Source organism: Ambystoma mexicanum, chromosome 9 (genome assembly GCF_040938575.1).
Source record: "Ambystoma mexicanum isolate Mex_15411 chromosome 9, UKY_AmexF1_1, whole genome shotgun sequence".
In the NCBI taxonomy this organism is placed as follows: Eukaryota; Metazoa; Chordata; class Amphibia; order Caudata; family Ambystomatidae; genus Ambystoma; species Ambystoma mexicanum.
The window spans coordinates 142,667,615-142,683,659 of record NC_090931.1 but is presented as its reverse complement, the minus strand read 5'-3'; the positions used below and the strand labels follow the sequence as shown (position 1 = coordinate 142,683,659).

General features: G+C 44.8%; 1 protein-coding gene across 1 annotated transcript in view; it reads right to left on the bottom strand.

Moving 5' to 3' along the window:
• LOC138489601 (indolethylamine N-methyltransferase-like) overlaps positions 1–7,922 on the bottom strand; it is a 177,056-nt gene extending 169,134 nt beyond the window's left edge. Inside the window, exon 1 of the mRNA XM_069617307.1 lies at positions 7,719–7,922. Within this exon, the coding sequence (XP_069473408.1) occupies positions 7,719–7,866 (148 nt within the window). The 5' untranslated portion in view covers positions 7,867–7,922. The remainder of the gene's footprint in view (positions 1–7,718) is intronic.
• Between the last annotated feature and the right edge of the window lie 8,123 nt (positions 7,923–16,045).

The window sequence follows — 16,045 nt, the reverse complement described above, 5'->3', positions numbered from 1 at the left end:
TGCGATCGGCCCAGTGGTGAACGGCCCGGCTCACCACTTAGCAAGTTTGAGTGACAGTTAGGCTGTTGAATGGGGGTTTTTCTGCATAAAACGAGGGCTTTGGGGACTGGAACTTCAGAAGTCGCCACAGGACCTAAAGAATCCGAAGAGGGGAGAAGCTGAGCCATCTACAACGACAACACCACCGGTGTAGCCCTGCTGTACGAACTCACCACTTCCCCGACGACAGAGGAGATCTTCTTCCAGGAGAGTCTTCTTCTCTCTGTGGTCGAATCGCCCGTGCCAAGCCACGCTTCAACCACTGACCTGGAATAAAAGGATCGTACCTTTTAATCGGGAACTCCGTGGCTGGTTTCTTCCCGGGCAGTGCAACGACTTCCAGCTTTCCTCCACCTCGAGATCACCTCTTCCTCTGGTCGAAGCCACGACTTTCACCCGCTGCCAGGAACAACTGCCACTGCTGGAGCTTTCTAGCCATTTCAGGTACTGTGTCCCGCCTGGCCTCCCTTTCAACGGTTAGCACAAGGTGTCCCGTAAATCCTTGCCTTTCCAACTGGGTTGTCCTGCAGACTTTCTAAGTTGCCTTTCTGAACTGATCCAACCTCTTTTGAACTTTTTCTACAAAGACTTTTAAGTGCATTCCCACTGTGTGATCTTGGGCACATTCAGCCTTGCTCTCTCTAAGAGTGGGCCTGGCCTATGAACTTTTGGCTCTACAGTAGACCATGCCTTGTCTGACTTGTTGTGGTTTCTTAAAAGTGTTGGTATTGTGATAGTTTCTTGTTCTGCCTTTTCTCTCCCTTTTTAAACGAATTATTGGAGTGCCATCTACGGTTACGCGCTCACCTCTGTTTTTCTAAATGAGTCGTGTCTTAACCTAGACTTGTCGAATAAATAACTAGGGAGGTGTATATACTTATAGTGACTGTGTTTGAACTTGCTTTTTATATTAGTGCCAGTGTATTTCTATAAAGTGTGTTTTAAATAAATAACACTATACTTTTAATACCAAAGCTCTGGTCAGTGTTTGCCTGTGCTACTGTATTTTTTGCCCTATTGTGTATACTCTGTATACTGCCTAACTCTTCTTGAGAGAAGTCTGACTGCTCAGCCACAGCTACCAGGTAAATCTGGGTGGTGCGGACTGCTACCAATTGGGTTTACTGCTAACTCCTGTAGTCTTAAACTTTTTGCAGTGGTCCCTAAGGGAACTGCACATGTTTCTGCCTAACAAATACTAATCAGCACACCAGGGAAAATAGAAATAGAGTAGGAAAATCATTTTTAGGAGATTCAACATGTGGGCAATGTAACAGAAAAATGCAAATGGGAATTCATTTTCACTGATGCTGACACTGACTGGCAAGCTCTGAGCAATGGGAAACTCACAAGGAACATTGTTTTCTTTAGTTAAAATGACAGGGAAATAACAGGTAGGCTCTAGGCAAAAAAATTGATCACACAAAGAAAATCGTTTTTTTGTTCAAATGGCAGGTAAATAACAGATAGGCTCTGGGCAAAGGAATAGCTCACAAAAGGAAAATCGGTTTTAGGATTAGGATGGCCGAGCAAAAGGAATGACAGTGGCAAATGGAAATTCGTTTATCAAGGCCCACTTTAAACACAGGGACAAATTTGTTTCTCAGGTCACAATGGGATTAATTCTTTGGGGCAACACTTTATAACTATAACAATTAACAAAAACATTGGGAAAAAGATTGCTGGTTTCGAATTCCACCAATCCTGATGCCGTGAAATTCAATGGGGGAATTAATTAATTTACTTACAAAAACACATACACTAGGGATTTACACAGACAAATGAGCGTTTTTTCAATGGAAATTTGCTAACATACACAGGCAAACAAGAGATTCTTCTATGGGGAGATGACTGAAATACACGGGCAAACAAAGGATTGTTCAATGGGGGGAGGACTGAAATGCACTGGCAATTGGGGTTTTCAATGGGGAAATTTTCAATGGGGAAATATTGGATGCAATGCTACAAGAATGAAGGGCTTATGCAATTTAGGGCTGGGTTATTGCTACTTACATAGCAAGCCATTGATTAAGGATCAGGAATGCCAGCTGCATCACAGGACACTCTGGAAAGTTTCAGCAGCCTTCTCTCCATCCTCTGTTTTCTGTCTCCCTGGTTTGTGTGTGTCTTGAGTCCTAGTACAGTCCCCCTTATATAGCAGAAATTACCTCACCAATTTTACAATCTAGAGGAAGTACCCTGCAATAATCCCTGCCGCTGGGATTGGACAGTTACCCTTTCTCTCTCCGCCCCAGTCAGGATTGGTTAAGGGGTTTGGAGCAACTTCTGTTTTTTTCCATTTGTCATCATCCTTTGTTCTCTTTTCAACTTTTTGGCAAAAACTAGTTATGCATCACAACTTCATAATTGTGCTAGCCACTGCCATATGAAACATATTTTCTGTGTTAGCTGATCATGAGGAATTAGATAAGCCGACCAGAAAAATCTGTGCGATGTAGCATGGCATGTGTCACATTTTTGCTGCTTTCATAAAATGTATAACAGTTATGAATATGTAAGTTATCAAGCATATTCCTAATTTCCTTTTCCACCTTTTCACCAACTGTCATATTTGTAACATGTTCAGATCAGCCAGAAACCTAGTCTAACTTGCCATTACAGTTCCCAGAGTCACAGGTAGATGCATTTTATCCCCCAAAGCCGCCTGGAAATTACATGAAAAATGGTGTAAAAATGAAATCAATCCACAGTATGGTTGCCATGCAAAATGCCTAAAATGAAAACAGTCTTTTAAATTAATTGTGGGTGTTCCTGTTCAGCAAATGGGATGATTGCTTCACCCCACACTGCCATCTGTCCCCCTGGGTCAGCCTGGGACCACAGGTTTTTATGAGTCTCTTTGAAGATAGGGTGTGCTCTTTTGAAGTGGGTGCAACAAGGATTCACACCTTTTAGTCATGCTCCAGCCAAGGATGGCTTTCTTTTGAAGTCCCTGCTTTCCTAATCAGCAGGTCTGGAGCATACGGTTTAGCAGCACCAAATTTTATGGCAGTGTCATTAGATGGCAGATGTGACATCCAGAAGGAAGTGGAGTTTTCCTTTGTGAAGTTTTTGCCCTCAGCCAGTACATGTTTTTCCTGAAGACTAAATGTCTCTTCACATGTCACTGGAGATTTGGTGGGTGAAACATAATGTACATTGCTTTGGTTAGCCCACATATCATGTTTTGTTGTCCTGACATTTTTTCTGTGAGTAGTGATATCTTTTCCATTGTGCCTTATTAAAGCTGTTCTTATTTGCAAATGGTAAGAACCCCCTGCTAGAAGTTGATTACTTGAAAGGAAGACAAGTTCCAGAGGTCCTGTACAGTAGCAGAAGAATTCTTCTTACTGTTGTAATGATTTGTTGTTCGAAATAAAACAGACAAAGAGATAAGGAAGTCGAAAGAGGAGACACACGTCTACGACTCGCCTGCTGTGGAAACAAGACAGAACAATATCAGTATCATCCGACTGGACCCTGAACCCCCTCCGTCTCCCAGTTGTAGTAACCAATCTTAATGGGGTACAATGAGAAGGGCCAGAAAATCTAGGGCGAGATTGTAGTGTCCCCGGGATACCAGTTCTGGAGTCTAGGACAGTGAGCAGAAACGAGGAGCAGGTAAGCTAACTCAAGCACTAAATGCAACCAAACCATGTATATGGACAAACAATCTTACCATGAAACCAGTCCGATGTGAGATCTGGTGTAGCTGTTGTTACAGAGGGTGTGGCAGAGATGGATGGTCTGCATGGTCTGTACTGTTCCAGAAGATCTACCCCGACAGCACGAGGACACCTAGGAGGTCCTCAGTCCAGTTTCCCAAAAACTACCCAGATGGCACGAGGACGCCTATAAGCACTTGCCGCAAAGCGTCTCTAGTCTTGGTGCTTAATATGTCCTGGACATAATAACAGTGTTGTGGGTGGTGTAGCAGTTCCAGTACAGTACAGTTGGTTACCAATAGTGCAACCAAGGCCAGCCATGAGATAGGGGCAATCCGTTAAGCAAGCTGAGTCTAGCAACGAGCGGGCAGTGACAAAGCCAAAATCTTATATCAGAGAGCAATCCATTCAAACAAGCCAGGTCTGTTAACATGCGGGCAAAGAAGTAAATAGTTTGTGAGGCAATAGGGAATGTGAGTTCACTTTCCGGGTCAGTGCACAGCCGGGCGGCATCTGGAGTGGGAGGGAGGTTCCAAATCAATCCGAGAAACAGTCCGTGTTGGCAGCCATGAGGTCAATCAGCAGGGAAACCAAGCGGGCATAAGACAACACAAAGTTCTGTAACAACGGGGAACCAGGAACAGGGCAAGAACAGACAAGGACAACTAAAGAAATAAATGTAGGCAAAAACCACAGAATCTAAAGTACATAACAAGAGCAGACAGGTTCTGAACTTCAATCAGAAGCACCTGCCGTTCAAATTGGGCGGGTCTAAATAGGAGAGCGTGCACGTCCCTGCACAACATGGGAGTCAGGTGTAGCCTTGATTCTAGCTGAGGGACGTGAATGTGCTTGCGTCCTGAGTCGCCATGGTAACCCGTAGTGAAACAGAAACTGAGACTTTCTCCGAAGCATGGAATGTTTGTTGCTTACAACAAGGGTACTTGTGCATTTTAATGCTGGGCAAGGCACAGGGCTATCAACAGTAGCGTCCCTCAGTGGATGTGTGACCCGGTTCCTGACACAAACCCATGTGCAGGCCGTTTTTACTTTCAATGTTGAAAAATCCTGGTTTCCATGTTACAGGATTCTTGGATTCCTCCTTCTTTTGTAAATCAAACTGCTGCTTGTCCATTGATGATGATAGGTAGGCCCCTTTCAACATGGCTCTTTAACTTTACATGAAAAAAAGCAAAAGCCAGGCCGTTTTTGTTGCACTGTTTAAATGCCTACTATTCATGTTGAAAGCAAAAGCCAGGCCGTTTTTGTTGTAGTATTTAAATGCCTGCCATTCATGTGAAAATAAAAGCAAAGCCAGGTCCTTTTTGTTGAAGGGTTTAAATGCCTGCCAATCAGGAGACAGGAACTTCTGTTTGGGGCCTTTAAATGCACCCCACAGAGTCTAGACCTCGGCTGCAGGACAGAATGCGACCAATCTGGGCAGGTGGGAGGGATGGGAGGAGGGAGGGAGGGATGGCAGTCAGGAAGTGGGAAGAGGGACGCAGGCTCGGAAAGCACTGAGCAACTAGAGATGGCAAACAAACTTAACAAAAAGAAAACAACGTTCTCTCAAGGCCTCCGGGCCAACACACACTCAACGGGTGAAATTGGCCAAGTGGCGAAGTCGTGAGGTGTGCTGAGGATAGGCCTCGGCTGCAGGGCAGAATGCGGCCAATCAGTGTATGTGGGAGGGATGGGAGGTGGGAGGGAGGGATGGCAGTCAGGAGGTGGGAAGAGGGACACAGGCTTAGAAAGCACAGAGCAACTAGCGATGGCAAACAAAGTTAACAAAAAGAACACAACATTCTCTCAAGGCCTCCAGGCCAACACACACTCACTGGGTGAAAATGGTCAAGTGGCGAAGTCACGAGTTATGCTGAGGCTAGGCCTCGGCTGCAGCAAAGAATGCGGCCAATCAGGGCAGGTGGGAGGGATGGGAGGCAGGAGGGAGGGATGGCCGCCAGGAGGTGAGAAGAGGGACACAGGCTTAGAAAGCACAGAGCAACTAGCGATGGCAAAGTTAACAAAAGGAACACAACGTTCTCTCAAGGCCTCCGGGCCAACACACACTCACTGGGTGAAAATGGCCAAGTGGCGAGGTGCGCTGAGGCTAGGCCTCCCTCGGCTGCAGGACAGACTACGGCCAATCAGGGCAGGTGGGAGGGATGGGAGGCGGGAGGGATGGCGGGACGGCAGTCAGGAAGTGGGAAGAGGGCCACTGTCTCAGAAAGCACTGAGCAACTAGAGATGGCAAACAAAGTTAACAAAAAGAACACAACGTTCTCTCAAGGCCTCCGGGCCAAAACACACTCAACGGGTGAAAATGGCCAAGTGGCGAAATTGCGAGGTGGGCTGAGGCTAGGCCTCGGCTCCAGGACAGAATACGGCCAATCAGGACAAGTGGGAGGGATGGGAGGCAGGAGGGAGGAATGGCAGTCAGGAAGTGGGAAGAGGGATACGGTCTCAGAAAGCACTGAGCAACTAGAGATGGCAAATAAAGTTAACAAAAAAAACACAACGTTCTCTCAAGGCCTCTGGGCCAACACACACTCACCGGGTGAAAATTACCAAGTGGCGAAGTTGCGAGGTGCGCTGAGGAGGTTGGGAATGGAGAGCGGTGTCAAAACACTGGGAAGCAGAGCTGAGGGCAGTAGATAAAAAGGCAAGTGAGGTGCCAGAATTGTTCACGCATCGGATAGGCCCAGGTTTTTAACCTTGCATGGGCCAAATGGTGGAGAGGACCTGGATATGAGAAGCTGGGCCTCAATCTCAAATTCCATGCTGCACAATGTGGCAGGCATCGCAATGTGGCAGGCATCGACATATAAGTATCCTGTGTTGGTGCAGCTATTACATCAAAGTGAAACAATCTAAAATGCATGTTACCAAAACATTTCACCATTCAATGTACATTTCTCATCTACTAGCATAGCCCCAGATCACTCAACCTTATCCTAACAATTTGAATACACTGGTCCAACAGACCTTGGAATGTATACATTTCAATATTTTATTTATGAAAACTAAAGAAATTACCAAAGACATCTCAAAATCTCAAAAACAATTTAAGAACAAACAATGCCCACACACAAAGAAAAGAAGTCTCAATTGACACAGCTACAAGTCCTCCCATAGTATCAAAGATCTTGAGGTTTGGTGGGTAGGGATCTGATAATTAATTGCCACAGCCTATTCTTGTAAAATTGGGAGAAGAGGGGATCACAATTACAAGCCTCTGTCCCAGGTTTCATACTAAACAACGCTCTCACTTTGCGAGCAATTAGAATAGCAAAGATCATGGTTCCTGTACCCTTGTACTCCAGGTATTTAGGGAATTACTGATTTCATGTGTTATTGGTTTCACAATGTTTCTACGAGGAACGTACAGCAATTCAAGACTCATTATTATCAACGTGGTTATATTCTTTATTTATTTATTTAGATGAATTGGCATTTTTTTGGGGCTATAATATCAACATGGAACGCAAACATTCATTTATTTTTTTATACAAGGAAACACCATGAGGTGTATCCTGGATTGTACTGGGGCATGATGAAATGTAGCCATTTGCTAGTGGCAGAAGCGCAAATGGCTTTCTGCATAAAGTTTATTTTTTACTTGGTGATCCAATAGGAGGAAAAGCCCTGTACGTACAGGGGTTGCTATTGTGTCTTATTAATCATAACTTGGGATTCGGAAACTGACCATGGACAACATATTTTCAAATTACAGTTTTCATAGCACTGTTGGGAGCAAATGTCTGGAAAAGAGGTGTCATGGAGCTCTGTTGACAGTGTTGTACATCCAGACTCAGCACTCATAAACATTTTGTTTTATTGCCACATTCAAGCAGAGTTATCGATCAGTCCGTAATCTTCTCTCAACTCAAAAAGATTTGAGACTACCAAGACTAACATGAATTAGGATAATTACTTTTACAAGAATGCACGCTAAACCCATATGCAAAGTAAAACACGCTTAAAGGGAGCAAAGCACATACTGATTTTACTTACCAGATTTAAAAACGTTGTACAATTCTCTTATTGGAAGTGCGAGTGACTCATCTGCAAAGCTCGATTCTTTGCTAAAGTAAGTGGCATAATGATCCCTGGGGTGGTAATGTTTATCATAGAGTTCCTCCAGCGTGAGCGGCGATGCCATTCTCCTCGTAGGGACCGTCACACGGGTCTGAGGAGGATGGGTTTCGGTCTGTTCTCTCATTATGCAATGGTTGAATTATAGTCACGATGCGTGCTAGTCATGTGAATTAATACAAGAGAAAACCAGTCAACTGATGTTTGTCATTCTATTAAATGCTGACTCGTCATGTGAAACCAAGTTTTCTAGCGTTTGCTTTATTTACACGTGTCACTGTCTTGATTAATAAGATTGTTTGCTGTTCTTGTTAAATGGATTTTTCATGCAAATTGTCAATCGTCTCTCTCTAAATGTTTGCAAAATGTAAGAAATGCTTTTCTGAAGCCCTGATATCAGACATGAAATACTTAAGTCCTGTAGCAGCACTATGTGAAAAGGTCCGGGGCCTGACCCCCATCCAAGAGCTTGATGGCACTCTAAGAACAAGGAAAGCAGCCTACAAGGACCCCCTGCCAGTACTGTGAGCTGCCTGCAGGAGGACAAGGGAGGTATCTTCAAAGCCCCCCGTAACTCCTAATTCCTCAATTGATTCGGGCACAGAACCGGCTAACCCCAATAAGGCTTCTTCCCAAGTGTACGCGAGGCCAGTAACAGAACCATCGCGCCACGCAGACAGACGAATGTATGCTCTAACATATGGGATAACCTGAACTGCTGACCAAGAGTGGCCTGGGCGCTATGGCCCTACAAAGGGCCTTCAGTCAGTTAGGCACTATATCCTTGGCACTGAGCCGAGGTGAGCTGTGCATTGGGTTCCTGAGGCGGCCAAAGAGTGAGAGAGAGACACCATGTTCCGGGCAGTTTGCAAATAGGGACCAAGGAATAATATCACAAAGACCTTAGTTTGAAAAAATGTATTCGGGGTAATTTATCCCTGCAATAGTATTTGGTGAAAAGGTTGTATTTTAACAGTTAAAGAAGCGCAGATGGAACTAGATCCCAAAATACAGCGTTTATGATATGATGGGTTATTTATAATGCCTTAACACCCAGAGATTTCTAAGTGCGGACCCGGGGATCGAACCTGTGTTGCTCGTGTCGTCTTGCTTCCAAGGAGAGCAAGTTGCCGCTGAGCTATTCTCCCGAGACATCCTCCTTAAGCTGCCAAAGAAGCGTGCTTATCATTATAATCAGGAGGATGTGTTTAGGCCACCAAAGAAGCGTGCTGAACGCTACGACCCTGAGAATTACAAGCTGAGTGCCAGGCACTATATCCTGGAACTTTGAGAGACACAGAGAGAGAGAGAGAGAGAGAGCACGAGAGAGAGCACATCCCATGAATGCAACCCTAATGCATTTGAGTGTATTCCTTCCCTAAAACTATTGCATACATCGTTAAAAGGACAGAACAGCCGTTCTATTTTAGAGAGCCACTGAAGACAGGCAGGTGTTTATCCCGTCCCATCCTGACAAGAATAAAAGTCCTTGTGAACCAAGTGACACATTGTGTGTTCTGGTGGTCACCATAACTGGTGTAAAAATGGGATGAGGAGACTCTGACAGAGGTTGACCCCATGTCAGGATAAGGGCAAGTTGCAACACGAGTTACTCTGCATTTCTGTCAGGGAATGTTTTCTTGTTGGTTACAACCATGCCCACTGCGTACAACCCCATTTACTGAGATCTCTGCCTCGTTCATTAGCCTGGACAGTGGTAGAATGAAGTGGTATTCCACAGGCCAATCTCCCCCAGTCTAGAATACTAGGGTACAAGGCTCCCACCCACCCCATGCCTAAGACCCAAACCCAATGATTTAGAAGAGGACATATATAGACTTAAAACAATCATTTGCTCGAGCCTTGAACATGAAGAGGAACCAGAGAAGAGTCGGATAGAACGTGTAGATTCTGACCCTTACGAAGGCTTCCCTTGTATGAGGCCTTGCTTAATAACCATTCTGCGCAGATGACTGATTTATAGAATCTGTTACAAACCTTAATTAGTAGACAATTGATGGCTGAAGGGAGGAACCAAAAGGCATGGTAATAGTTGAAAGAGGCCCAGTCCACTGTGATGAAGTGACCTCGCAGTCATTATCAGAAGGATCTGGATGTGTCAAGGGTGAGTACTGTGAAAAATAAAATGACCCAAACTCAGTGTACAATATGTAGTCAGTGATTCATTCATACAACTTATTACAGACATATATAGCAAACATACTTATTCTTATGTTCCCAAAATGCTCTGTTTTTTTTGCAAAGCAACCAAGAACTGTCGTTGGTGCTGTTTGCCAGCTTCCCTTTTCTCATAGAGGTATTTTTTCATAGAGGTATTTCTGCAGTACATTAGGAGCATACAGTAGACTGCTCGCAGTGGAATCATATCCTTCTATCAGAAAGCAAATATGGTTATTCGAAAACAGAGCTGCACAAACTGTGCAGACAATTGAATAAGAAAAAAACACAGGAATCTAGACTCTTAATTAAAGCAGCCAAACAGACTTATCATAACTGGCTAAAGGCACATAAAAGCATGATGCTGCAACAAGACTCAACAAGACTCAGAAAAGAGGCTCTTATGCCTCAATAACCGGAAGACCCGAGATCTATGGAACCTGTTAAACCCACTACAAACAACGCAATACCTGTTGATTCAAAATGTTACCGAAGCCTGTTGGCTAGATCATTTTGCCAAACTATATAGAAAGAGACAAACGGAAGAACCCATAGAAACACCGTTAATGGCTAGATGGCAAATAACAAGATCGAAAGATCAAATAAAGCAACTCATTTTGAAGCTTAATCCCTTGCGAGCTCCAGGGCCTGATGGGCTTTCGAATGGAAAAATAAAGTCCACCCGGAGATATGGGCTGAAATCATAATACAGATCCTAGAGCTGATTAACCATCTGGTGACAGGAGATCTTAATACCAATATTTAGAAAGGGAGACAAACAAAACCCGGCAAACTACAGACCAATTGCGCTGTTAGATCCTCTAGGGAACATTTTTGCAACCATGTTATTGAGAGATCTAACAGACTGGGCAACACAAGAAAAAAAGTTTGCCCCTCGACAAACGGGTCTCGTTCAATCAGTAGGTACCAACATGAACCTCTTCCTGCTGAACCTTGCAAAACACAAAGCCAAGGCCAATAATCAACAGGTCGTCTGCATGGCCTTTGTAGACCTCAACCTTGCTTTTGACTCGGTCAACCGTTGTCTGCTATGGAATAAGTTAGAAAAGTGGAAATGTCCGGCACATATCTTACAGCCAATAAAACTACTCTATTCATCAACAAAAATACGACTAAGGCTAACCAACAACGGAATACTAACATCTTACATAGAGACATGGAATGACCTCAAACAAGGTTGCCCTTTAGAAATGATACTACCATTAACAAATCCGCCAAGAATAAATCCAGCGAGATTATTCCTGATGTTATATGCGGACGATATTATTTTGCTAGGTAAGACCCCAACAGGCCTACAACAAAACCTTAATGCTCTCAGAGATTATTTGGCCAAAAATGAGCTAAACATAAACACGACAAAATAATGGCCATCATGAAACCAAAAAAGAAGGAAAGAAAGCCTGTGATAACTGTAAACGGATCTCCCATTGATGTCGTTGATTCGTATAAATATTTGGGGATCATCATTTCTCATACAATGGATGAAAAAGAATGGGAGGGGCAACTAAGAAGCAAAGTAATGGCCATAGCAAGACAAGGTTACATCCTCCATGAAAAGTATGGATCGTTTTCATACAGACCCATTATCACATTCTACAGGAGCAAAGTCATCCCGATCCTGATTTATGGTAGTGAAACACTACTAAAATTACCGGATACCATTTGGCCTATTCTCGAAGCTCTATTTTGGAGAAAAATAATGAGGCTGTCACAATCTTTTCCAGTAGCACGGATCCACTTTGAAATAGCATTCCAATCCCTTTCCTCAGTTGTAACAATGGAAAAAGCTAGACCTGTTCAGAAGAATAACAGGCGAGGAAAAAGTCACCGCTCTGGAGATATTTAGAAGCAAGACAAATGCTATTGGTGCGAGAGTTTTGACAGAATGGAAATATCAGATGTCACAGATTCTAGCAAAAGAAGAAATATTGTTAGAAATGTTACTACTGAGACTGCAAAAAACACCAAGAAAAAGATTATGTTCAACGACTGGCTAAACACCAACACACAGAATAATCGATACAAAGACAATCTGATTCCAGAAATAGAAGTGAGAGTGATTAACAAACTACCTTCATACCTGTTTCTTTTCCCAGACAAAAGAATAAGAACTATATTCACTAAACAAGGGTGGAGTTAATCGTGGCGGGACTCCCTTTCTCCTGTGCACCTCCTCTTTTCTTATTTCCGAATCTGACCAGCAGCCCGGATCCTGGTTTGTCGAGGAACCAACTCCGGGGTTGCCATTTATTTGTAAGAATTGTGGGGATGACAAACTCTGGATCAGTTGGGTGCTGGTACGGTGTGGTGGTCCAATGGTCTCTGTTGTGCGATTTGATCAATTATATGGTCCAGTCATGTCATAGTCATTAATTTGTTTATTTTTGGTTAATTGGCACCAAAGAAAACATCATTGTAGAAATGAATGACAAGGTTTTGACATGGTAACTCGCTACACAGACGACGCGTGTTTCAACCTAAGTCTTTTTCAAGGCCAATTGAGTTAAGGGGTGCACACGGATTTCCGAGAACGCTAGCACGCAACGGACTCGCCGGACCCGGCCAACGATCGGCTATCCAGCCCCCCTGGCGCCCTTATCTGGGAGGACCAGCTTACAGCAATTTGAAGTCCACCCCTTAACTCAATTGGCCTTGAAAAAGACTACGCGCGTCGGCTGTGTAGCGAGTTACCATGTCAAAAACGTGTCATTCATTTCTACAATGATGTTTTCTTTGGTGCCAACTAACCAAAAATAAACAAATTAATGACTATGACCTGACTGGACCATATAATTGATACAAATCGCACAACAGTGACCATTGGACCACCACACCCTACCAGTGCCCAACTGATCCAGAGTTTGTCATCCCCACAATATATTCACTAAACTATACTTAAATATATTACCAACAAGAGAAAGACTAGCGAAAATAAACCAAAAAGGCCAAAAGTCACTCCCTTGCCGAGCCTGTAAAAATCAAGACATCACAGAAACATTGTTTCATCTTATAATGGTCTGTCCTGCTCTTCAAGACGAGAGAAACATTTATAATAGCAGGACTTATTTCGAAAAACGGAAATGAAACTCTGAGCGCATAAGACAGATGGGCCTGGATCATATTGGATCAAGACAAAAAGATGATCTTTATAATTTCTCATTTTTGGAACAAGATCATGGATACATTTTCCATAGGAAGAACTACAACATAATGAGAAAACTTGAGTATATTGTCTAAATGTCTACCTAAGATGAGTGGTAACACAAAATGGAAAGTTTAATTTTAAACTAAACCATTTTTAATAAAAAAATAAAAAATAAATAATAATTGGTTATTCTAGGGTGCCTTCAGTAAGACAACTAACACTCATATTATGAATAGTTTTGAGTACATTCCCCACCTTCTCCGCTCCCTTGTTGTTCCATCTTTGATTGTAAAGCGCTACATTTCTTCCTGTAGTTAGGTCCATGCTCAATACATTCTCTACTAATAATGATAACAATAATTATTCGTACGATCTGTCTGCTCTGCCTTCATTGCTGGGGAAAAAAAAAACAGTGACTCCCTGTCCGAGGCGGCCCGTGCTCTACATCCTCCCTCCTCCCTCCTTCGTTCATCTCCATCTCCATCTCCCCGGCCTTCACCCCCCCGTACTCTTCTCTTCCTGCCTTCCCCCGTTCTCAGTCCCTCCCTTCTGTCCTTGTCCCCTACTTCTTGTCTTCTCCCCCACTTCCCCCCCCCCCCTTCCCATTCCCCTATCTTACCTTTCGTTGCCTTCTTGGAGCCCTTCTGAGACGGAAGAAGACCCGGAGAAACGCCTCCTGCGAAGCAATGTAAAAAAAAATCGGCTTCAAACGCAAACCTATTCACCCACGATTTCCAATATGGACCTGCCGGTGGCTGTTTTGACTGCTCCTTCGTCCAACTCAGTCCAAGTGATGAACTGTAAGTCCACTAGCCCTTTTATGGGGCAAGATAGCCTTAGTGGAATAAAAGCAGCAAACTCTTTGCTTCCCGGAAGGACCTTCCCCACTTTGAATTCTGCGGCAACCAACTGTGTCTTCAACGGGCCTGTGTCACAGGCCACAGTGACAGGCCCCGGAGAGCACCCAATCTTCTCCGCCGCTAACCACGGCCTGGGATTGCACACGCTCCCGCTTGCCAGCGCCGCCTGCCCCGACACCGCTTCGGCGAGTGGTCTGCCCCCCGTGAGGGTCGGAGGACCCCAGGGGGAGGACCTGAGGGAAGTGGCTCTGGCGGGCGGTCCTGCTCGAATGGTATCCCAGCCTGTCTCCACCGAGGCAATGCTGGATGTGCCCAAGCCTCCTGAGCCATCTCCTCAGACGCAGCTCCAGCCACAGGATGTAACCCCCCTTGGGAGGCATGACCAACTGACTGTTCGACCAGATGCTCTTCCCCTACAAACTATTACGGCCATGATGCACGCTCCTTTGGAGGTCTTGACCACAGAATCTAATGAGTCAAGGAAAACTCTATCTTCGTTGTCTCCCATAGTCCCAGCAACAATGGCCCCACCTTGCGAGGAACTTTCACATCTTCCTACTGTGGATTTACCTATGGGCCCTCCTCCATCTAGGGTCGACGAGCAGGACATGGCTGCCCGCCCTATCCCTCAAAGGATGAGAGGCCCCCCCGAAGTTATTTCAGAATCAGAATCCGAGTCTATCTCGGACCTCTCCTCTGCATCCCGAGGGAACCCAAACCCGTCCCAACAGTCTAACATAAAAAGACCATTATAAAAAAAAAAGGGAAGGCGATACAGAGAAATGTCCCATCCGAAGGCCTCATTGGTAAAAGTTTCCCGTCTAACAAACCACAACAAAATCAGGCGAATCCTAAAGGAAAGAATACTAAACAGATGAAACAAATGGGGCCTCCCCTAGCCCATAAAAAAAGACCCTTGGGGAAAAGTCTCCTTTCAACCCCCATGTTGTCGAATGCCCTTTTGAACTTCTTTAAGACACAGGGGGAAAGAAAGGCACTCATTGATTCCGAACCATCGGATGCTGAGATACTGGAAGCATTGGAGCAAACCCCGCCGGCCTCTAAGTATAGGAAAACAGCAGGGGTGGCAGCTCCTAGCTCAGTGTTAGATGAGCCAGATGCTCCCCAGGCTGTGGACTCTCGGCAAACCACTATAGCGGTCCAATCCACGCCCACACCGCCCCCACAAACCTCAATGATCACTACCCCAGTGCACCGCAACCAGATGTAGGGGCAGCTAACCTCACTATTCCGCTATGCATAGTGCCGCAGTCTCCACTCCCCGAGGCCAGGACTCTTCGGAATGGAGTCTCAGAGATCTTGGATCTCCTACAGCCTAAAGTATATCCATCCCAAAGAGAGATGTCTGCACAAGCGTGGATTCCAGCCCACTCGAATACACCTAAAGCGGTCTCTCCGCCTCAGGAACCTGGCTTGAGATGGAGACATTCAGTTACTAATGCAACATCGAGAGAACTGAAGTCTACACCTGCCAGGAATGGAAGACCCAATGATGTTGAATCTCTGAGGCATAAAGAATCACCTACTAGGAGGAAGGACATGACAACGATCATGTCTGCCATCACAATAGCAATGGCTCCGTTCTGCAAACTCTATGAGTCCCTGGCGGATACATCAAAAGACAATACTGCATCTTTAGCTATCATTCAATCCAAGATTACCTTCCTGGAGGGTTTAATTGCGGCAATTGATCTAAAATATGATACTCAACAAAACAAAGAGACTTGCTGGAGGCAGGCGTGCCCTGCTCCTCATCACGCACATGCTCCAAAGGAAGACTTGTGGACGTGGTGGTCCACAAATCCACACAGACCTATGCATTTACAGACAGGGAAGAACTAGCACCTTTGTTCCGAAATAAACCCTCAGCTTCAACAGGGCCAAATAGATCTACGGTGAGCGAAGCACTGACATGGGGATCTGGCTCCGGTCAGAGGCTTCTCCCACCTGAGGGGAAAAAAACACTAAAATTAAGCAGGAAAGAAGAGACGGAATGGTCGACCGCCCAGTCCCTACTTCAA